General features: G+C 31.9%; 1 protein-coding gene across 1 annotated transcript in view; it reads left to right on the top strand.

The window, feature by feature from the left end:
- The window catches only part of trio (trio Rho guanine nucleotide exchange factor), a 669,473-nt gene that overhangs the window by 517,841 nt on the left and 126,661 nt on the right, over positions 1 to 24,971 (top strand). Inside the window, exons 32-33 of the mRNA XM_024360812.2 lie at positions 18,376 to 18,459; positions 24,345 to 24,519. Of these exons, the coding sequence (XP_024216580.2) occupies positions 18,376 to 18,459; positions 24,345 to 24,519 (259 nt within the window). The remainder of the gene's footprint in view (positions 1 to 18,375; positions 18,460 to 24,344; positions 24,520 to 24,971) is intronic.

Here is a 24,971-nt window from a genome sequence, read left to right as displayed (position 1 = left end):
CCAGTAGGGGGTGACATCATGGAAATTATCAGGATGGAGCTTTGTATACCTAAGAAAATCCCTCGATTTCTTCACTGATACTTCCACGTGACAGATGTGTGGTCACCAGAGGCATCCGTACAATGAGGAAACTTAAAGGGCATGTTACTTAGTTGAAATATTTACTAAGGGGGCATCTGGCCGGCACATGAAACGATCAGATGAAAGTGTGACCTGCGCAGCTATTCGAATCTATTTGTGCCTTGTACCGCTACTCGGTAAATTAGTACTGAATAAGACCAGTTGTCCGACAGGAATGGCCCCTCGGAAGAAAATACCGCCTGTCCAATACCGGCACTACCAGCTCATCACCAACACTCTCAACCTCCTCATCGCATCTGTGAGTCTTCCTCTTTGTGCCAATCTTAATTTAGTAAGGAACCTCTAAAAGAATGGTTAGAGAGCATTCTTTCGCGTCTCTTTAGAATTAGGACGCGTTTAATTCATAGGTTGTTTCAGACTGTGGAGCTGTATTAATGTGATTTTTTCATTCTATTTCAACAGATAAAATCAATTTTTTTAAATTATTTTCTTGATGCCAATTTCATATACACCAATGTATGTAGACGTATTCACTGTATCTAAGTTCATTAGAGGTAAATGACGGATAATTTTATTTCCTTTTCATATATTTTTGGAGATTTCAGTTATAATGGTAAGGGTTGGGATTTGTTGAAAAATAATTTTAGTGATGCCAAAAAATGACACGCAAGTATTATAAAATGGCCTAGAAGTAATATAATATGATTATACAACAGAGGTCATTGGACGGGCCTCATCGGAGATTAAATGTATCGGCATGGAACTTTCGGGTTCGCTAGGCCTTTATTATTATTATAACATAATTAATATACCAAAAATCTAACTTGATGTAAATAAAAAATTACAGTATGTGATCAAATATTAAATATGATTTTAATCGAAACAATGAAATATCCACTTACCACTACGAGGTTAACAATTGATTGTATTTTTGTTAATTTCAAAACATTGGAGTAATAAATGAAATTAAGGCCAATGTCCAAATCTTTTCTATATTTCAAGTTCGAGAAATTTTCAAAGCAAATATCCAATATTCCAAAATCAAGTCAATAAAAAAATTTAAAAAGGGCCACAAAATCTTTTTCTCAAAATGAATAAAATGGATAGTAGCCCTTCTTTCACCATGGTAGAGATATATTTCCCCGCTTCTTTTTGGTACCTCCAGAAATTAAATAGCTTTTCATGTTTTCTAAACAAAAATGAGGAGGAAATATGATTTTAGTGACGAAGATCGGTCGCTCTCGTTTTTTATTATAATGTAGATCAATTATCTCTAATAGACGCATTCTCTTCTGTCTCATGAGAGTAAAATAATAATTATCCGTTATTATTTAGTAGAAATGGATAATTAATGGATTAATGTATTTTACCTAATTGTATATAAACAATTGGACCTTTGTTAAGAACTGACAGGTTTTTTTATTTAAATAACTTTTAGCTTTATAAAGGTTAAGAATATCCTACAATATATAGCCCAGATAAAGACGAATCAACAGCAGAAGAGATAAAAAAGCGAAATCGAGAAAAAATGATTAAAGTAATCACCACTGATCAACCGAGAAGTTGATGGTAGCTTAGTTTTTAGTACGAGTTTCAGTTTTTTTTAGCGAGTTTCAGAAGAAGTATCTAATGACTCAACTTTATATTTTACACAATTTAGTATTTTTCTGTTTTTTTAATGGTGAAATGAGCCAAGTACAAACTAAAGCGTCAACTTTGACTGCCACTAAACTGTAGGTTTTCACATCGCAAGGCTCCTTCGGAATTATTACATTACCCTTCGCCATGGTTAGAATTGTGTGGTTACCGGTAGATAATTCCCTCAACCACGTATGTCAGAAATGGCAAAATGGTAAAAAAACAAAAAAAAAAAAAATGAATTAAATACAGTCACCATTCAAATAGAACAAGGAAACTATATCGTGAGGGTTCGCTAGTTGATTACTACTAGTATATAATATAGTAGTAGTAGTAGTCAGTTATTGTGTTATAACATAATAAGTTTTTCATACTGCTCAATTAATTACTCTAGTTCAATATTACTTTAACGTTTTATCAGTATATCCCGTTCACCACAATTTCATAAATTCAAAACTTAACATGCATTTTAAACTATTAATGTTGCCTATAAAGAATTAATTTAAAAACGTCTTGCAAATGCAATTACCTGTGACTGAGCTTATTTTGTCTGTAAAAGTAAGTCAGATTGACAGAGTTGGCTGTTTACCAAACCTTACCTAGATTGCACCACTGGCTATGCCCCAGTGAATTTCAGCCCATTGAGAATCTGTGCCAAGAGTTTGAAATCTAAATTACAATATCACTTCTAACCTAGTATTTGTAAAGGTAGAGGAACTAGATGCTTGGAAGTGAGATTCTTGGTAAATTTTGAATTAAATTATTTTCTGGTGGTTTGTAACAAAGAATTTCTTTCGGTTTCATCATCTTGAATGATGACAATAAACTGCTCGTCGATTCCGACTATTACAATATTTACTAGACTAACGGTCTAAATTGCTAATCCATTACAAAAGACTGATCTACATGACTATTATAAGGCCTATCTGGACATACGGAGTTGAGCTTTGGGGCTCCACTAAACCATCATATTCCTCCCGAATCCAATCCTTACAGTCCGAAATCCTTTGTAAAATACTTAATGCTCCTTACTTTGTCACAAATCAAGTCCTCCAACAGGACCTCCACGTCCCGTATGTTGCCGATTTGGCCAGAACCTGGTACCGTTCCTTCCATGATAAACTTCCCAACCACCCAAACCAACTCTTTTCTTCACAACAGGCTTCTTCACTACCTAATAATCTTCCTAGGCGTCTGAAAAGAAGATGGCCTCGAGATCTTAGAAATGTTTTTGGAGTTCTATCAATGGGTTGATTCTCCACATGTTTGTCTCACTTGTTTCTAACCTGGCTTCTCCTTCATTATCTAATAATCCTCCTAGGCGTCTGAAAAGAAGATGGCCTCGAGATCTTCTCCTCTAGAAATGTTATTGGAGTTTAATCAATGGGTAGATTCCCCACTTGTTTGTATCATCTCACTATGTCACCTACAGCAAATTTACTTGTATATATTTTTATACAGTTGTAAATAAAAACAAATAAATTATAAAAAATAAAATTAAGCAATCATTGCCAGTTGAGAGTTTTGAAAAGAAGGATAGACAAACAAAACAATGGAGCTATCTGTATTAGTGTTGAGGATTTGCGCCCCCTCTATGACCCATATACCCTTAGCCAATATAAAGATAGCTCTCCCACTACCCCACCCGGATGGGCCCAACTGTTGACAAAACTCTACGCCCACTCCTTGCCGAAGGTCATGGGTCAGAGGGTATGCAGCTTCTGAGACCATCCTAAGATCCTGCCACATATTATACTCAGCTTGACGTTATCTTACTGGAGTTAGTCACTGGTATTTAGTATTTTCTATAGCTAGTAGTGATTACAGTCAAAAGATGGTAAAGAAACGGAAATCAAGGTGATTAAGATTAGGAAATGGTTGGTCATGAGGAGGATCTTTTTCTGAGTTGAAAAAAATCGTTTATTTGTTTCAATTCTGTTTGTCGTTCGCAAACCACGAAACTCCAACTAAACATAAAATAAATAAATAAAAAGCAAAATAGCATGATATACAATCCTTAGATTTATTTATTGTTTATTTTAGTTTACTACCTTTTCTTCCACAATTAGTGTAGAACATAATTTCATTATTTTGATTATTTGATAATTACTCGGGTGGTATACGACAAAAGCAACTTTAACAATTAAAAAAAAATTAAATAAAAATAGTATTTTCCTTTCATCTACACAAGTATATCCAGACTGATTGTATAGTCCAGTTCCTCAGCTTTGTCAATTTTTTTCCAGTCCTTTGGGAGAAAATAATAAAATTAAATTTAAAACTAAATGCCCTTTATGATTTCTGTTTATCCCTCATAGAATTTCGAACCGCGGACTCAATTTTTTAACATAAATATTTTAGGATTTGAAATAAACAAATTGTTTTATAAACATGTTAGGAGATAATAACTAGTGTGCACAAGGTTCAAATTTTTAATATTCGTGCAATAGTGCTAACCTCTCAAAGAATAGTGTATTTCTCTTTAGTGATGTTTATAGTTAGTTATCATTTGTATGTAAGATATAAATGATGTTAGTAAGTAGAAAAAGAGACAATTATTTATGTAAAAAAGTTTTATTTGACATGGGAAATTAGCCTGCAGAAAATTTTTTAAAGAAAATGACATCAATATTTAAGGTTGTTTCCTTGAAAATGGCCTGAGGGCCGAAACGTTGGAGAGTTTCTGAAAATAAATGTTGAGAGTGTATTTAGATCACATTTGTGTGTGTTAACAATAAAATAAACCAATCTCAAACAATCATTATAACAAATCATTAATCTAATTTTATTTTTTATTTTATTTCTTCTCATATGAAGGTTTCCTCAAGGAAACTCCTAGTGATTCTTCAGCTTTTTCATACTTTTTTCTCCAGATCTTTAGTTTCAGACAAAGTTTCATTCGTTTGTGTATGCGATATTTTCTTTTTCTTTCACTTTCAGCGTTCCATTCATTCCTATATTAGCATTCTTCCTGCACTTATCCATTTTAGATGTTTTAAAATCTTTACCGATTCATCGATGATAATTTTTCTACTAACGGGGTGTTTTGAATATAATTTATAACATATATATTAGTTTTATAGTTCAATAAATTTAAATATAGATAAAATTGTATAAAGAGCTATTATGTGCTGATAATACATTGCTGTTAAATATCTAGATGACACTAGATTAGCCCAGTATTTATTTTATGTGTTTAATGAAATTTGTATAATAACTGGATTTTTTTATTTATCCATTCGTTTTAGCTTGATTGGTGTTTTCTATCTTTATTTACTAAAAATAGGAAGCATTGGAAGGTGAATGACAAGGAAAACATAGTCATTCTAGTTGAAAAGAAGTTATTTTTGGTTATTGAAATAGGAGTGTCAGTATTGATTTGGTTTTGTGTTTTTTGTTGGCAGCAACAACAAATAACTGTCCTATCTTAGCTATACATAGAGCTGTCCTGCGCCTCCCTCTCGGATATTTCCTATTGTTTATGTATTCTATATTTCTTAATGTAATATTCCATTTGGAAAACCATCATAGTTAATGTTTTTTAACTTCTTAATTATATATTAATTAAATTTTTTGTGGTAATATTGGATTATATTTACTCAGGTATTCTAAATTATTTACAAATATCAATTTAATTTAAATAAATATATTTAATTTTTAAATATAACGTTAAATATAATAATTTATTTTGGTTTTAAAATATTACATTATACCAACTTCCTGGTTATAGTTGGTATAATGGAGAAGGTGCCCAACCCAAACACGCGTTCCTTTCATCCACGGGAAGATCGGCATCCGGCAAGGCCTACCATCTCGAAATTCAATGTAGCTAATCGATTATACGGTTCATTGTTAATTTTCGGACGTATTATGTAATTTAAGTTTTTAATAGTTATTCTATTGTTAACTTAAAACTAAAGAATTTATGTTTTGTTCTTTATAAGGGGTTCCATTTAACTGACTTATCTCAGCTTTGTTTCATGAACGAACGTTGAATTGAAATTGAAAGTCGGAAACAGAGATACTCCTAAAGTTATTATAATTTAAACAATAAATCAAAACTTTTTTTTTACGTTATTTAGTTTTTTAACTTTATCATTGCTTATTAAATCCATAGATTTAGTATACAGCAACTTGGTTTCTTTTGTCTTTGCCTCACGTCCATTTCTAAGTCATATTAATAGAAAATGAATTTTTAAACCTTTAATTATTTTAACAATGATTTAATAAATTGGAAACAAAATAAATATTAAATTCAAAATTAAATAAATATATAATTATGTCAAGTCATGCGTGATTCTGACCAAATCACCTCCTTGTACAACCGTTGGTCTAGTAAGAGTACTTCCTTACAAAGTACTGAACCCCTGACCCTTCATGGGTTTTAGTGGTACAGATTTTAATTTTTTTTTAATAATTATTTTAAGAGAGAGAAAGATAAAGAGATAGAGCGTGATTGAAACCGTTTCATTCCTTCCCAAAGCATGGTACTTCACTTCAACAAAACGTTTTGAATAAAAAGTCAACTCATTCTTCTAGAGACATCCCGTGTCAACTATCTGCTTAATGTTTTATAACGTCAAAAACTCTTTCGAGATCTTCCTATGATGAAATATTCATTTTTTTTAGCGGTATAAAGTTTATGATGTCTAGCTGAATTATTTTCGAACCTTTTAAAGAATTTTTTTCATCGGGAACCTTCTATGATTATGATTTGTGGATTGAGTTTTCAATCTACATTTTTTACGTTATATTAAAGTTTCTTTTGTTTTATACATATCCATATAAATAGCTTCCAGATAATTTTTAAAATACTTTTGGATGGATGGTATGCCCCCGTATCTCCCTGTATGCCCGCGTCCTATTTAGTAAAACAGGTACACTGTATATTTTTAAAACAGATAAGTCAGTCCTCTGTTTTTATTTGTCACTGTTGAACGGTTTACGGAAACGTCTAGATCAGCTCTATCGGATGCAAGAGTTTATTTCAGACCAAGGTTGTGCTTGCTTTCGCTCAAAAATGTTTATGAGGCTTTTAGTTACTTTATAACGTTTGGTGGCTATTGATTTTGGTCAATTTAGACCTGCTACAATCAAATGACAAAATTCAAACATACAAATTTACGTGCCAAGATGTGAACATTTTATTGTTTATTCGGATAGATATATTTACTTCCAACCTTCGGCATCATAAAATGATCTATACTCAGCTCAAATCTATTTATGGAGTTATTAACATTTGCTTTGGATATAAACAGTGTTGACCAATATTATAGACTACGATATGCTTTGAGTTTACATTATACGTAGTCCAATGGGGCCAACTCAATACCAAAGTGGCGTATCTGTAAAGTTTGCTATTTTGAGTTTTGTTGGATTTTAACGTGGTTTTGTATTCTCTTGGCAGTGCGTAGAAGTCTTAACTGCATATTTGACGTAGCTTGGCTTTTCACCAATTTTTTTTAAACGATTCGTTTCCATTTTTAAATATTTTCTTTGGTATATATTTTTTTATTTTTTTAAATTTAAGCCTGAACTTATTTTTACAGATTTAATGAATTCGTAATAATAATGCCAATTGAAGACATATTAAGCGTAAGCAACCGTAAGGTTTGTGATTTTCAAATAGATACTAAATCTAGTTGCATAAATGCTACGTTAGACTCAGCTTACAGCCAACTAAATGTTTAACAAAAAATATTTTTTAGATATTGTTCCTTTCTAATAAAAAGCAAAAAAAAAAAAAAAAACGCCAGTTTTTTTCCCCCTTGCATATCCTTAGAATTGATGTTTGACCAGCAATCCTTAATTCCAATCCTTATCTAACAGATGGTACCAATGGTTACAGTATAAAAAAGTCTTAATTGTAATTTTTTTTTTAATAATTATAATTGTAAATAAACACAACGATAAAAACAAAGGATTGAGCTTACAAAGTTGTGAGGGAGTTGCTAAAACCCAGATTGGACCGTTTCTGAAGTTGAATGGAATGTTTAATAGATGTGAGGCTTTGAGGTAGATGGTAAATTCAGATGCCTCATAAACCACAACAAACAGAGAAGTTGGCCAGATGAATAAGAAAACACTTAGGGAAATTGAGTTAATCGCTTGTTAACTTATGACCGTTTCGGCACGCCAGCGGATTAACAATTCATAACCTTTCTCTTGATAATGGAGTTCTTAACTGACGTTTTGTTTACACGTCTGCCTTCTCATATCTAGATGGTCTCTTCTATTTGAGTATTGAGGTGTCTGAAGGAAATCAAACCGTTTAGGAATTAATATCAATGCTATCACAATAATGGTTAACTTTCACCATCAGAGGGTCGAGTGAACCTCCAGCTGTCTTCGTAAGTAACGAAATAAGATTTTTACGATTAAGACGGACGTCGACCCAGGATCCACAAAACTCCTAAATTTTAAAGTAATTTTTTGCTAGTTTCCTAATTGCGAAGAGTACTGTGATACCAACAACCTTTATATAAATACTTTCATCCATGGAGCCCTATCAAAATCTAAAACAAGATGGTAAATAACACAAGTCTCTCATCCAGGCCACGGTCTAACCCTACGTTTCCGCTCCGTGTACTTTTCTTTTATCGAATCCTTTTTTTCGTCTTTTCAAACCAATTATAAACGCCTTTTGTATCATTTTTCTGTGATAGCAAGAATTTATTTTCTTCGAAATATGCAAATTTCAATAGATCCGAGCCGTTGTTAGGAAGATCGTGTTGATACGTATTGAATGGATTTTAGTTCGAACAGTATTTTATGAATAGATGAAAATATCTATCATCATCATCACAGGCACTACAACACCTCCATTTCTCTCTCTTTTACGCAAGGGTCCGCCAATCTCTTGTTCCAGAAATGTCTGTGCATCCCCTTTGAGCTGGACTGGCCATCTCTGGCATGGCTGTCCTCTTTTTCCTTCCGCATAGCCAAATAATAATTTCTTAATGTGTCAGTGACCATCCATTTTTCTAACATGTCCACCGCATTCTTGTGACTCTTACACGTTGTACCACACCAGGTTCCCGGTAGATTTGGTGCAACTCTGCATTGGGCCTCAGCCTATACTGGTTGCTATTGTTTACAGGGGCAAACATTCTTCTTAAAATTATTCTCGCGAATATAATTCGGAGTATCTAAAGTATCAGCAACAAGCGAGTGTCCGCATAAACAATTTCTATTTCTATTAATAGTTGGCAATGAAGTACCTTAAGTTAAACAGCAACGGACCTTTAGATTAGCCAGTATTGTTTGGTTCATATTATTATTAAAAATAAGTAAAATTGATTATAACTAACGAAGTTGTGAAAGAGAAGGTGCTATGATTACAATCATCTTTATTCAAAGACCTATATTTACCGCTTGAAAACTTATATTTCTAAAGAACAGGTATTTGTCTTGACAATTTGATTTTGATTGGTTTTTATTCAAAATAAAAACTGCTAAAACATCTACTTAGTTAGAACGGGTACTTAATCTAACGATTATGGTTCATTGTGATCTTTATCCATTGGCAGGAGAGAGGAAGGGATTCCTATTATTTTACTGTAGTCACTCAAAAACAATAATTATCTTTGGAATTAGGAGCTAAAAAAGATCCGATAAAGGTTGGTTTTAATCAGACGTGGGCCAACTGGTAGGGCATTGTGTGGGAGCGAGGCTTTGTGAGGGGGCGGCCTGGCAGGAGCCGATACAGTCCCACAATGTGAGAGCACTCGTACTCAGTCCACACTCCACGGTCCTCAGTCCTCTTCGCCAGTCAGTCCTCAACGGGTCCACAATGTGGGGCATCGTCAGGAACCGGCTCCTCACCAATGTAAGTCTTCAGGGTGATCTCTAGTGTCCCTTCTGTAGTTTTAAATTAATATAATCCTTACAGTACTGGGTCTGTAGTTGTGGAACTCTAATACAATATTAATAGAAGTTATGTATTACATATGTCGAAACCCTCCAAAATCAATAAGTGCGAACTGAACAACTCGAATAAATTAGATGGTATGAACTTAGTTTGCGTTTTTTATTAAAAAATTCTGAATTTCACACATTTTTCTGGTTTCATCGTTGGTTATTTTGATAATGGAAAACTATTAAACGTCTTGTTAAAAAAAAAAATTTAAAATAAGTCGTCAATTTTAAAAATTCTTTTTAGAACTATCCTCCTTATCAATGTTCGTATTATCCTTGAATAGCATTCTACATAATAAAATATTTTTCTGATTTTAGGGTCGTTAAAAAGTATATGACCCCCACCTTGCTGTGTAAAAACTGCATCAAGTGTTACTTGCATGGAACCAGTATACTCCATAAACATTTTTTTATATAAGGTTTATTTATATAAAAAAAAAGAAAAAAAAAAAAGAGGAAGGTCACATGAAAGGTTGAAAGAGAAATATGAAAACAAATAGAAAAGGAAGAAAGATAAAAAAGAGGTATTAACTAAAAAAAGTATAGAAAGAAGAAAAAAAAAGAATAAAAAGAATAAAAAGTTAAAAGAACCGTTGAAAAAAAATGTATAGCACAACTTTGTTATTTTTGAATAAAGTTTTTCTCTCCCTTCCTGATTTTATATATATTGGAAAAAAAACGTATTAGGTTTTTTTTTTTATCTATTCTGTTAAGCATTGTTTCATATTTATTTAAATTGAAGAAAATTTTAAGAAAAAAGCTATTTTTTTTTCGTCGGTTTATTATTAATTATTATTATACTAAGCATTTTAGTTATTAATCTGTTTAAATCGAGATACGGGCTTGGGTTAATTTTTAATGAAATAAATGAACAAAAAAAAAAATCGAAATCATTTAGAATGAAATTGTGTCAGTAAATTACACTTCGCCAGTAGACGGTTGATTCTATACATTTTTTATACTATTTTTCTCTAGAATTGTACTATTAAAAAAATAATTATTAACTTTTTTCTAATATTTTCATTTGGCACCTATTTCACTTTCATTTGAATTTTTTTTTCAATTGATGTGGCCCCAAATTTTTGACCGGTGATACTTCAATAACCTTCCAAAATTCCCCCTAACAAATAGAATAAAATAAAAATTACCGATATTTAGAAGTGTATTAAAATTTGAAAATTTTAGAACATGATCGAGTAATTTAGCTATTCAAAGTATTAAGTATGTCGAAATTCCATTTCATATTTCTTATTTATGTAAAATGAAAAATGCTGATGTAATTTGAAACTAATGACGTTAATTTTACCACGTTTATTTTTTTGAAAATGGTTAAAGACCAAGAATTAGTTCTTGATGATTAAAAAAAACTTGAATCTTATTCAAACTATTTTGGTTTTATATAGGAAGATGGTCAGGGTTGCGGTCACAAGTGAAACAAAATAGTTTACTACTATTTTATTTTCCAACGTTTCGCCCCAATTTGCAGGGCTTCATCAGGGCTAAAAAGATACAAAATGAAACTATGTTAAGATAAAATGATAGAAATAAAAATAAAAAGATACAATGACGTTGGAACGTTGGAAAATAAAATAGTTGTAAACTATTTTGTTTCACTTGTGACCGCAACCCTGACCATCTTCCTATATATCAATTTTTACGGTCAACTATACATACATATATATTTTGGTTTTAGGAAAGACATTACTCTACTTTACTAGTATGTTCATGTTTTGAGATATTTGATCATAATACAATTTTTTTTGATGTTATGGAAATAGTGATTTTACTTTTATAAGCAGATTTTTATGATATGAATAATTTTTTTTAACATTTTAGACTAAAAAAAATCTTTATAACTAGAAAATCTTGACTAATGCGTTTCACTTGTAAGCCGAAGATATAGCTCCGTACGTGCTATAACGATATAAAAATGTTATATTACTTTCAAGGCTCTATGATTAAAAAAAAAAAACTTTAAAAGTTAAAGAGTCATATTTATTTTCTTTATTGATTTTTACGAAAAATCCTAAGGTGATGTGTTCAAAGCGATAATATTAAATTAATGTCAAACACACTGTCCACATAAATACACTTTTTTAGGTTATTTTCCTAAAAAAATTGGAAATATTAAGTGGTATTTGATGTCCAACAGTTTGAATTAAATTTCTTGTTATATAAAAATATTTTTAAAAAATACTACAAAATGTAATTTATATTTCAGTTTTAAAGAAAATGTTATGATAAGGTGGTATGTTGTAAAAAAAGTATTTATGTAGATATTGTTTGATATTGAGGTGACGGTAGGAAATACACCCTACTTTTCTTGTTGGTATAAGGGGTGCGCAAGCCTTGAGGTTAAGGTATACCTACTGAACACTATAGACCCAATACTTGGCGAGTTTTTTTGCCTCTTTACCTCACAATGTTGAACCTCACCTCGCTACCTTGAAGATGTGCAACCCCTTGCAGTGATAGATGTTGGTCCGGATCAATAGGAAGAGAGGATATTGGGAGAGGTGGATGGGGTGCTTTCTGTCATTAAGGATTCCAGAGGAGTCTCTCCCTCCCCGCAAGTAATATGGCCCTCCCTGCGTCACCTTTTGGGCGGGGTTCTTCGCTCCATCCTTATTCCTTTACAGTTTTTTAGGCAGTTATTCTGTCACAAAAGGAACATCATTGCGAGGTTGAGTTGGTTGAAGTAGTATCGTAGCAAAGTATGTCCATTTTTCTAATTTTTATCATTCAACACTACAAAATATTGATTATCGTTTTAACGAAAATTTTGATCACAGCTTAGAAGGCATCTTTAATTGATTTCTCGGAATAGTATTAAACATCCATTTGAAAGAGCTCGGATAATAAGGACAGTTAATATTTAGTAAAAATTGATGAATCTACCAAGTATAATTATGGAGAATACAAAATGGTGGATGTTTCGGAACGTGAATAAAAAATTCATTCGGTCCTTTTTATAACGATAAAAACGTATAACATAGTGTTAACGAGAACTACCTACAACACTAAAAAATATAATATGAATCCATTTCATGAAATGTATTTTGAAAAATCAGTGGTTAGTGAATTTATTGTCCGAAACATTTTCTCAGGAACCATTAGACGTACAGATATATATTAGCATTCAAATTAAAGATAGTTTAATGTTCTATAAAGTAGTTTATTACGTTTACCTTCGTAGGAGTAGTAGTGTTCATTTGCTAAAATAAATTGATTTCTAGTTGTTCGGACAAAATGTTATCTTCATATGCAAATATCCCATACGAAGATAACCGTCATAAACTTCTTTATGGGGCACTAAGCTTTAATTTGAGCAGTAATAGACATCTGTTGGTCGTGGGGTCCCTGAGGTATAGGTTTCCCACAATAAATTTATTAACTACTTATTTTTTAGTATTATTTATGAAATATTGCTTTAAAAAAAAAAATGTATTTCGGAAACAATTGATCTTGTAAGGGCTCATATTGTATTAAATTTACTTTACTTTAAATGACGTTCTAGTAGGTTTTCTAGTTTTTTAATGTTTTGAAACAGCCTCCATTATACGTAATTTTCATTTAGGTAATCAAAAATTGAAGTGAAATAACTGCCTTTTTTACCCGAGCTCTTGGGCTAAAATGCATGTTTAATACTATTCCCAGAAATCAATTAAAAATTCCGCCTGTGATCAAAATTTTCGTTAAAACGATAATCAATATTTTGTAGTATTGATTGGTAAAAATTAGAAAAATGGACATACTACGATACTGCTTCAACCAACTCAACCTCACAATGATGTTCCTATTTTGACAAAATAACTTCCAAAACAAACTGAAAAGGAACTAAGATGGAGAGGAGAACCATGCTCAAAATTAATTTTTAATTCAACACGTCCTTATGGAGCAAATCTTTCTAATCAACAAGCAATTATGGAAGATTTATACGCAAACCGTGCGGAAAGTCCTTTCAAAATTTTGTTTTCCGTTAGAGTCCATCAATCTAGTCCTTTTTTAATTTTTCGAAAGCATTTGACTCAGTTAACCTTAAGATCCCCCTTACTAAACTTCAAAATCTTTTATATTAATGAGTAAATCCTTCGTCATCGTGCAACCTCCTGGAATTTTCTTCCTATCTATGTTTGTCAATCCTCATCCATTCTTTCCATTAAACAACGCCTATTTACTACATAACTAAACCTCTGCATTAATTTGAACAATATATATATAGCCATATATTCAATATATTGATTACCATTGTAAATTGTAATTTAACCTAATGTATTAATATACTTTTAATCTGTATCCTGAAACTTCCCAAATGTTCGCAGGCAATTAACCCTAATGTGTGAACCATGTATTTATTCTTAGGGGACATTAGTGGAATAAAATTTTTTCATTTCATTTCATAATTGAGGATTTCTGTACCATCCGAGGTGACCCAATTGCCGATCGTATGATGAAAATACCTACAATAATGACGAAGATTCAGTAAACGTATAGATTAATTATGATTACGAATTGTAATGGGATATTGAATTCTGAAACAATTTAGTTCTTTAGAGATTTCGATTTTCCGTTTATTTTTTTAATCGCCTAAAAATAATAATTTGGTCATTTAAGCCTTAAGGACGCGTTGTTTCAAATTGATATAACAAAAGAAGATAGGTTTCGGATTCCCAAAATCGTAGAGTTTAGGTGGATGGGATGTAAACGTGTATTCTGGTGTACTTAGATGACAATTTTGATATTAGTTAAAACTTGGTGGAGTGTCAACGAAGTAGTTCTCCGGAAAACTATTTTTTATATTTGGATCGTACATCCTTCCTCATTATCATGGAAACTACTTTATCAGTTTTCATAGTACGTTAATTTAATTCCATTACTTTTAACCAGGAGGAAAGAAAGTTCACAGTAGAACAGAAATGGAAGGAAGTTATCAGTTACAATAAGTGTCTCTTTGGTTAGGAAATTAAGCCGACTGTTGGCAAAGCAGGGGCGACAAAGGGCGACTCCTAGGTTCGTGACAAGAGACCATCAGCGACATCGATAGCGCCAAAACAACAGTTTGCCCCGGTCACTTTCTCAATTTAGCTTCGACCAGTTGGTCATTGTCTGCCAACCTGTAAAATGAATATTTGTCTCCACTCTTTTGCACGGTTCGTGATGTTTATGATTGGTGTAAATGTTTACAAAAAAACAAACAACACTTAGAGGATTTCTCTTGTCGCTAAAACGGATACCTCGTTTTAGCGAGAGTTATTATAATGTAGCCCATTCTTAATTTTTTTTTCAAATACTCATGCTTTTAAGATAATATAAGACAAACTATTTAAATGGGGTTAGAATTGAATGGAGTGAAAGTAGTGTATAATGAATATTATCTATTCCATATTAATTTCTAGGATATTTTCGAAAATAAATCCACAACATGTGAACTTTTCCTAATTTGAAAAATTATAAAATAACGCCTACGAGCACTAAAATTGAAGCTTACAAAATACACTTTAATGTAGTTCTAAATGATTATGTTCGCAGGAATAGCTGATTTCAGGATAATTTCTGAAATAAAGTAACAGAATGTTAATTTTTTTGTTTAAAGTTTAGCTTTTTAAAAATGTAAATCATCAACTATTAGATGTAAATATACCTATTAGGTGGGAGTGGTATCTCAGGGGTAAGGCACTGTGATACTAACTTCAATTACTTGGCTTCGAATCCAGCTGTGGAAGATAATTAGTTTCATTGAAGTCGTGAGTCAGCCCTGTGGGTTCAAGAACCCTCCGGAGTCCGCCCAGCCTCATTAAGTGGGTAAAAATCAGGTGGTCGAGTGCGATTTTGACTAAATCACCTCCTTGTACGACCGTCTAGTAACAGTGCTTCCGTAAAAAGTACTTCACCACTGACTGTTTATAGGTTGTAGTGGTACAATCTGATTTTTTTTTTTTTATTATAACTATTAGAACTCAAATTTAAGCTATTAGTCGCCCTAAAATAAGTCTAGATTATAAAATAAAACATGACTCGTAATCAAGCTTGAATTAGTATATTTCATCAATAGACTAAATTAAAATGACGGATACTAATTTGTAAACGAAGTTCAAAAATGTATTGAAAAAAATCAGAGGGAACAAAATAAGTTTTGTGTGGAGCCGAAAGTTGGAACAAAGCTAAATAAGGTGCCATTTGACTGGGGAGCCTTCGCCCCATCAAAAGCCCCCAATTTCCGCCCCCTAACAGACTTGTCACAACATCTTTACCTTAATAGAACCCATTTGAAGGAACATCTCTTTCACAAATGCCTTTATAACTTATTAACAACAATATTAATAATTTAAAAACGAATGCAGCATACACACTCTTTCTTTTTTTATATTTTTTTTAAAAGAGGATTAATTTTATTATATAAATAATTGACCGTATAATTTCAAATATGAAGAAGATGGTCAGGGTTACAATCAAAAAGAACAAAAAAAGTTAATCTTATATATTAAATAAAACCAAAAATTGTATCCAATACTGTCTCAACACTTTATTTCTTACTAGTCCAACGTATGTTATATTATATAGTGAATAATGATGGTTATAAATGTTTAAACATAAAGATATAATATAAGCTGTTGAATATTTAGATGTCCTTGAAGATGGCTGGAATAGCCGAAACGTTGGACTAGTAAGAAATAAAGTGTTGAGACAGTATTGGATACAATTTTTGGTTTTATTTAATAAATAATTACCTTGTCTCAAAAAATTTTGAAATAATATTATTTAAGTTAATCTTATAGATAAATTAATAATTGGTTTCCCAATAGTAATCTGAGATTCTGGAATTTTATTTGATTAATTAAAAAATACAAGTTTAGCTAAAAATTAATGTTTGAAATTTTTTAACGTTTAAAGTAAATATCTTTATAAGTAAATTTTTAGTGAAGAAGGATGTGTGGTTGCTGATAGGTTAGTGTTTTATTTTATTTTTTTAACTGATATTCTTTAAATTGTTGGAAGAATAATTCACTTAATTCCAATGATAAACCTTTGGAAAAATTGAAAAAATTGTCTAGTTCCTCTATCTTTTGCATACTTTTGGTTAGTTACTCGGTCAAAGGTTTGGTTTATTACAACATTTTATTATAAGATCTGCTAAATAGGAATGATATATAAGTCATAGTGTACTGGAAGAACTTCTTAGAAGACAATTATATGAAGGAAGGTGATGCAACGATGAACCCATAGTTCTGTATCTGTAGGAGGATGGGATGACGATACTCAGCAATATATAAGAAAGATGAAGTAACCTCTATTATAAAAAACCTTCAGAATTCTAAAATTAAGTAGCAAATTCTTAGTTAAATACAAAATAAAAAAAAATATGGAAATAGGTTTAATGACTGCTTTTTAGCTACACGATTACCTGCTCACTTCCATTATCTGATTTTTTCTCTTTTTGTTGTCTGTTCAAAAGTTTAAATAATAAAAAATATTTTAATAGAATGTTTTCGAATATAAATTTTTATCTGTGATGAAAGGAATATGGTCCGGGTGCGGTAAAAAAAAAAACAACTCAAATAGTAGAAATATACTATTTTAATGAGCCAACGCTTCGCCCCACGTTGCAGGGCTTCTTCAGGGCTATTTTGACGGCAGTCAAAACAAAAAAAAACAAAACAAAAAAAAACAAAAAAAACAATAGGATAAATTTTTATCCTAATTAGATCGTAAGCACTAAGTCAAAATGTCATTTACAGTATTTGTTAGGGATCTACTAGTAGTAATTGCACTGAAATGTTTCGAGAATTTTACTATCGAAAGTCGATAAATTCAATTTCATAAAGTTATAATTAAATAAGTATTATGGCAGAATCCCATTTAGATAAATCAAATTTGTATTGAAAATATTTATTTGTAGCACCTATTCGTAACGAGAATGAAATTTTGGAATAAACTGAACTAATTTTGGTGTAGAATTTTAATTTATTAAAACTAAAAAACCATTAATTTTCAAATGTGATTATATTAATTACTATTTGATAGAAAAATCCTCAATTTGTTTAAAAAAAAGCTTGTTTTTATTTATTTTTATAATATTTATGTGTATAATTAGCTTTCCGTTGTCCTGTCTTTTGGTGGGAGGAAAATGTTGTCTACTGGTAGGAAATTTTTTTTTTATTTGCTCATATTAATTATAGATTCCTAATATTTTTTTCAATTATTATTTATCGAAAGGGCTTTAGGTTTATCTTATTACTATATATACCGTATCTAAATTATTTTTTATATTTAGTAATATTGAAATAAGTATGAACGTTATGACGTTAATTCAATGTATTTTTTCGGATATTCCGAATTTCTGCGTCCCGAAAATTTGATATTTTGAACAGGATTTTATTATTAAGCAATGGATAGAACTTTAGTTCGGTTCCCTCTCAAATCTCTATTACAATTTTATTTTGTCTATCATTAGAATGTATGACTCTGAACAGTAAAACCACTGGAAAAAATTACATCATACGGTTTCCTTCAATTATATCTTGAACAATGAGCATCTCTCCTAATGTTTTCACTATTTTACCACAACCTATTTTTTCTAAAAGAAATAAAAGTTCCTGTAGGTTTTTTTAATAATTTTTTTTAGTCGCACTTGGACTGTGATCGAGTTATTTAAGAAATATTTTATGCCTTATATTTTAAGTTATTACAATTTCGGTTATATCATTTTACAAATATGTTAAGTTTTTTCATCTTGCGCAGGCTGGCGGGGTTGAGATGACCTGGGTGATCAGCGACTATGTTGCTGCAGGAACCGGACAACTCTCCGTCAACAAAGGACAACAGGTACATATTTTGTTTATTATTATTACAATAAAATTATATTATTATAAATTAAAAATTATTATTATAAAATTGTACTGATTATTTACTCTTCTTGTAGTTTTTTTGTATTGATAATTTAATTATTGGAAGTTTATTTGAGTTGTAGTCATTTTTAATATTTGACATATCTGAAATTCTCTTTAGAATTCAGTTTTAATTTGGCTGTAACAAATTTGAAATTAAAAAATTAAATAAAATGAATTAATAAAAGATATTTATTGATCTTATATAGTTTTCTAAACAATTTATTTTCATGATCTTATGACTTTTCATATAAATGTAATATTATATAAGTATTTTATTGAGCGTATGGTTTGATATAAAAAGTTGACATTATAAAAACCATCATCTGTCCCGTTATGGGTTGAAATCGTTATTGTGTTTGTGTTATTACTGTCATGGCAACTCCTTATGTTTATTCAAATAACAGTGTGTTATTACTCAGCTGAACATGTTGGAACACTTTTTTGCTGTTCAGCTAATGGTTCCAAAAAAAAAGTTTTTATTCAAATAATTCAAGTTTTATTTATTGATAAAAATAAATTACAATACGCCACTACTTTGGGAAATAAAGTAACAGAGATAAATTATCAGATTCACACCAAAATAAAAAAGTGAGTAGCTTATTCGTAAGGCACTGTCCTACAAATTCCAAGGACCCGGGTTCGAATCCTGCTATGACAGATAATTTGTTTTACTGTTGCTGTGAGTTAGCCCTGTGGATCAGAAGCCCTTCGGGGTCCACCAAGGCTCAAGAAGTTGATGGATTACCTTTAATTGGGGAAAAATCTGGCGGTCGAACGTAATTATGACCAAATAACTTCCTTGCACAATCGTTGGTCTTGTAACAGTACTTCCTTACAAAGTCCTGCATCACTGTCCCTTCATGTGTTGTATCGGTATAGATAGATTTTTTTTTCTTTAGTATTCATAAATAATAATAATAATGAAATCTCTAAATGTATATAAACAGAAAGATTTATGCATATGTTTATAAATAATTTCTATATGTACATAAACAAAATTAAAAATAATCAAAATATGTCCTTAAAAAAAATTAGGATAACATAAGTAATCTTTTGAACTAATATAACAATAAAAAAATTCAAAAAACCAGGGCATCCTTTCCTGCTAAGCCAACCTTTTTTTATATCACTCTTTATTTCAGCTGCCTTTTTTTTCCTATGTGGGGATGTTTTTATAACAGGATTGTTTCTGGAGGAATAAAACATAGAACATAAAATTACTATTTTTTAGAAGATATTAACGTTTTAAAAATATTTAACATATAGATTTTACATGTAAGAGCTATTTTTCTTGATTTTTGGTTTGTAAAGTTATAATTTATTCCTCTGATTTTGTAAGTGGATAATTTTGTATAGATCGACATTAGTAATAAGTCTATGTAGAATCAATCTCAGTTCATTTTCTATTCCCAACTCCTTCTTACCTGCGTTTTATAAGTCTTTTGTTTACTTGCTGGACTAACGCCCTGACCAAACTGTGCTAACAAGGAGAGTGCAACGTCTTGGGGTCACGGATTTAATTCAAATTTTGTAGGACGTTAGATTTAGTTTCCCTATTGATGAAGATGTATAACCAACTAAAACATTATTGAATAGTGGACCCTATAACCATTGAGGCCACTATTCATTATTTTTTTAGATAATTACAATTGAAGATGCAATTCGCTCGTTAAATTAAGTTCTATAGCAAACGATTACACGTTTGCGTGCGCTAATGGGCTTAGCGTAGCAGCAACGGATCGGTATCCTCGTCGTTAAGAGCCGGGTTCGAGTACGTACAGGGTAAATAACTTTTTTTTCTCTATTTTACGTCAATTTTGTCATATAATTCACGCCGTTTTTCAGTTTCAGGCACTTTTTAAACATTGTCCAATTTAACTATCTTAAAGTTTTCTCCTCCCGTTTAAGCGTATAGGAGCGTCGCTTTCTGGAGGTCTTAGTGGGGCGGGTCCGGCCAGGGAGAATTGCATTTTTTGTGTTATGATCTCCTCTTGTGAGATTGTGACATGTCGACCAATCTACTCGTTATTATTGTCTGTTTGAAAAGTCAGATAAATAAGGCTGCCACGGAGGGCGGGAGTGGAGGGTTTTATGCCGGTTTCAAATTTCAAAACATCAATTAATAGTATTATAAATACTAACACATAAACACAATGGAGTTTAAATAAATTAGAAATGAAATGTCTTTAATAATTATAAAGCTTATCAGAGATCTATTTGTCATTATCATTTATGTAAGTACAGAATAATATTTATTACAAAACAATAAAAGTATTTCGCAAGAAGAACAGGAGAAAAACCTTTTAACTGCCAGTTAATCGTGCCTGGAAACAATAAATTGTGAAGGAAACAATAAATAAAACATTTATCGGATTAACAGAATTAATATAAAAATATGACTAGCTTCTTACCCCTCATTGTCCGTACAATGGTGAAATTTGTCATAAAAGCAAGTTAAACATAATTTCAAAAAGCTACCGATGAGGAACACCAATCCGTTCCTGCTACGCTAAACCCATTAAGTGTAATCGTTTGCTGCAGAAATGAATCTAACGAATGAATTGCATCTTCAATAGTATATCTAAAAAAATGTTGAGTAGTGGTTTCGCGTTACAACGAGCCGTAGGTGATATGCTAATAAATTCCGACGCGGCCACGCTATGGTCAGGTTCTTAGAAGTCCTCGGTAGTAATTGCGCGGGTGTGTGACCTTATCGGATTGAATAATTAAAGGGTTTATTCTGTTTAATCGATAAAGAAGTACTTGCTCTAACTTTCGCTATTTATAAAACCTATATTTAATATTTATAATTATTTCCTATTTCCCAGGTAGAGTTAATAAAAAATAAGTTTGAGGTTCTAATATTTTTGGATTAGTAAATAAATGAATGAAAATGGAAATTGTGTTGTTGGAGGGGCAGGAGCTCAGTACCTTATAAGAAAGTAGTGTTTCTTGAACAACGGTTGTACAACAAAATTATTTCTTTATGCACATGCTCAACCGCCAGATTTTTTCCCAATTAGAGTTACCCACTTTATCAGGCTGCCTGAACCCATAGGGTTGACTCTCGGCTGCAGTAACAGAATAAATAATTGTCTGCTACAGCTGGTTTCGAACCTGGGTCCTAGGAGTTAGGTCATAGTGCCTTATTCACTAAGCCACTTCGCACTCCAAATAAATAACATTATATAATATAAAGAATCGTTCCCAAGAAAAATAAATGGTCCTGGGAAATCTCATAGTACAAGAGCCCAAGAGGAGAAAAAAGGCAGTTTTAGACATCGGTATGTCACATAGTTCCTGAGATATAAGATTTCTCAAAACAAATTAAGTAACTACTGATATTTCAGTACATTTTTATGAAATGTTGCTTTTTAAAACGCTATACCTCGAGAACTATTGGACGTAAATAGCTTTATTAGGAATAATATTTCAGCATATTTACTCTTCTTTAAATAATGTCCTTTTAGATTTTCTATTGTTTTTCGTAGTTTTTAAGATATAGACTTACAAATGAAAAATTAATGTTTTTTTAAGGTTTTGAAACAGCCGCTATTTTTTATTCCCCCTACCTATACTTGGCAGACTCATCAATTTTGACTAGTAATTATACATAGTTTTCATTAATGTAATAAAAAATTGGGATGAAATAACTGCCTTTTTTTCTTCCCGCTTCTTGTACTATTATTTTCAACTGCAGCGACAGATTCACTGATAAAGTAACTTTATTATCATTCTGCTTTTCTTGTTAATACTTTTAAATATGAATCAGGACCTCCCTCATTTTATTTTAAAATAGTGATGTAACTTCTCTTCTGATAATAATTATTATTATCTTGTGTTTCTTAGTTGGATCCTAAGTTCTTAATAATGGTCATCTATCTAATCTTCTTAACTGACTTCCGGTAGATCAAAGGTCCTTCCATACCAGCTCTTTGAATCCTAGCCATATTGTCCCTCGATTTCGGTTGAAGGCTTCTTTCCGTAACATCTAAATTTTAAGTTGCTTCATTGTATACTAACCTGCTAAACATAACCAACTGTTTATCAGCACCACCACCTGATTAAACCGTCTGGGTCGCCCCCCCACTCTTATGATGAGCCAGCACGCACTATCTAGAGGCAAGGTGTTCTCGACAAGCCACAGAGTCTGCTAATATTGTACAATAAATAAATTTCAACAATTCGAAATCGGAACCTGTGTGCAGTAACATTCAATTTTATTTTTCCACCATACAATTTTACTAATAAATTAGATCGTCTTTTAGGCGCCAAAATATTTTTTCAATGATATGGATGCTATAAATTTATTTACATATTTTGAAGATAGTACAATTATAGTAGTAATATAACTATGTAACTAAACACCATGTTATATCAAAACTTAGAAGAGGAAAAATAAATATAATAATGAAAGATTATAAAAGTAATGAATTATAATTAGATGCTGTTTAAACCTTTTCAAATCCAAAATTTTGTATGTACTTCAAAGAAATTTCTAAGTTGAACTACACTTTTGTTAAATTACTTCCAACTAAAAAATAGATGAGATCTCTTACATGTTTCGGAAATTCGGTTTGGATTTAATGAGTTCCCTAATTTTTCAATACTAAAAATAATGCACAAAGATTATACGTTTTCGCTAGAAGGCTCCATTCAAGAGTTACAAACGAAAAACAAAAAAGAACCTACTTAATTTGTTATTATATTAAATTCATGATTAGGAGTCTAGCTATGCGTGTTCGTATTAAATGTGATAAGAACTATTTTTTTAAAATTATATACAAAAGGATGAGGGCAAGGAAACTATAGAACTAAATACAACTGCGTTAATAAACCCCAGTAAGGATAAAACAAAATATATGGTTAGCAATATAAACAAAAGCAACTTCGGTGATATAGACAGGAGGAAATACGTTTGAACAAATAGATAGGCTTTAGTATTTAGATTCTTCAGTAACTAGAAAAAACGAAATTGCTGAGGAAACAAAAGCTAGGTTGAAGGTGGGAAATGCTTGTTATTTTTCAATTTCGAAACTGTATTGCTTTCGCCTTCTTTTCAAAAACTTCACAAAACTATTATCCTCCCCACCTTTATGGATGCGAGTCGTAACCTTTTATACTAAAGGATGAACAACGCCTCAAGGTTTTCGAAAATAAAGTATTACATAAAAATTAACGGGAGAATTTAGAAGGCTACACATAGCCTTAAGGGAACTGCACCCGGTAAATATATTTGAGGATTGCAGCGTGTAAGGTTGTAGGGCTTAGTAACTAGCGGATCCCTAAAATGTTAATAAACACTGAACCGACGGGTAAACGAAAGAGGGGTAAACCGAAACGTTGATGTGAGGATTGCGTTAAAACTGATTGAGTGGGATTGCGTTTGGGGTGAGGGGCGGGATCACTGGACGGATGTATGCGGAGAGCGATTGGTGATATCGGTATCGAACCTTCGGATGCTTTAGGCCTTTATTATTATACGTAGAAGGGACAATGTTTAGGTATGAGGCTTCTGTGGTGTAATATTTGCTCAGATATGAACTTGGTGTTTTGAACAGTCTGGGATTGACGATTTAATGAGCGGTATTTAAACTGGAGGTACTTGGTAGTTTACTTTTATCACTTCTTGCATTGATTTTACTTTTGGTTTTCTTACTATAGATGGAAGAGCAATTTTGACCCAATTATATGTTTATTTGGATGCTCCTGTAGGTTATTGCAATATATTATTCATTTCTGTTTGTTCAGAAACAGATTCCTTACCCTTTCCCGTTGTTTTGATGCATTACTAAAATTTTTTTGTTGTTGCTGTTGCAGGTGGAGGTTGTGGAGACGGCGGGAGCGGAGTGGGCGGTGGTGCGGCTGGCGAGCTCCGGAGCAGACCCAGCTCCCGAGGGCCTGGTCCCCCTCACTTGCCTCAAGCAGCCGCCCCACGGCCTCAAGCCCTCCCCGGTCTCCCCCTCCAGGAGGCTCCATCCTGACCACGAGATAGGTAAGTTAATTAAAAAGTAATATAGCATTTATTTTTATATACCTCTAATATTTCTCAGAGTGAAAAAAAAAAACCATACTAATATTTTTTGCGTGTATTTTTACTCAAATGATAACTCTCCATCAGAATTATATTGCTATGCGAGTTTGAGTTTAAATTGGCCAACGTTAACGTCGCATGGGATAAGGCAAAGCGAAATATGTCGAAACTCCCTGATTTTAAATTTTTAGGGAGTTTTGTTTCTAGGGTCCGTAGTGGATTTGTTTTGAGGGCCTGTGGTTGAATACAATTTTAAGTTTTTGGGCAAATATATAAGAACAATGTTTTTCCGACTATCGTAATTACATTCCGTGAGGTTGATACCTTGCGACAGTTCACTCTCAAGAAATATACATATGACGGTTAACCGTGGCAGTTAATGCAACTGTTCCGTTTGCTTTTTTTTACTTTAT

The sequence above is a fragment of the Halyomorpha halys genome, unplaced genomic scaffold (assembly GCF_000696795.3).
Source record: "Halyomorpha halys isolate HHAL.00 unplaced genomic scaffold, Hhal_1.1 Scaffold87.1, whole genome shotgun sequence".
NCBI lineage: Eukaryota > Metazoa > Arthropoda > Insecta > Hemiptera > Pentatomidae > Halyomorpha > Halyomorpha halys.
Note: the sequence above shows the minus strand (reverse complement) of the source record. Positions and strands in the feature narration are given on the sequence as shown.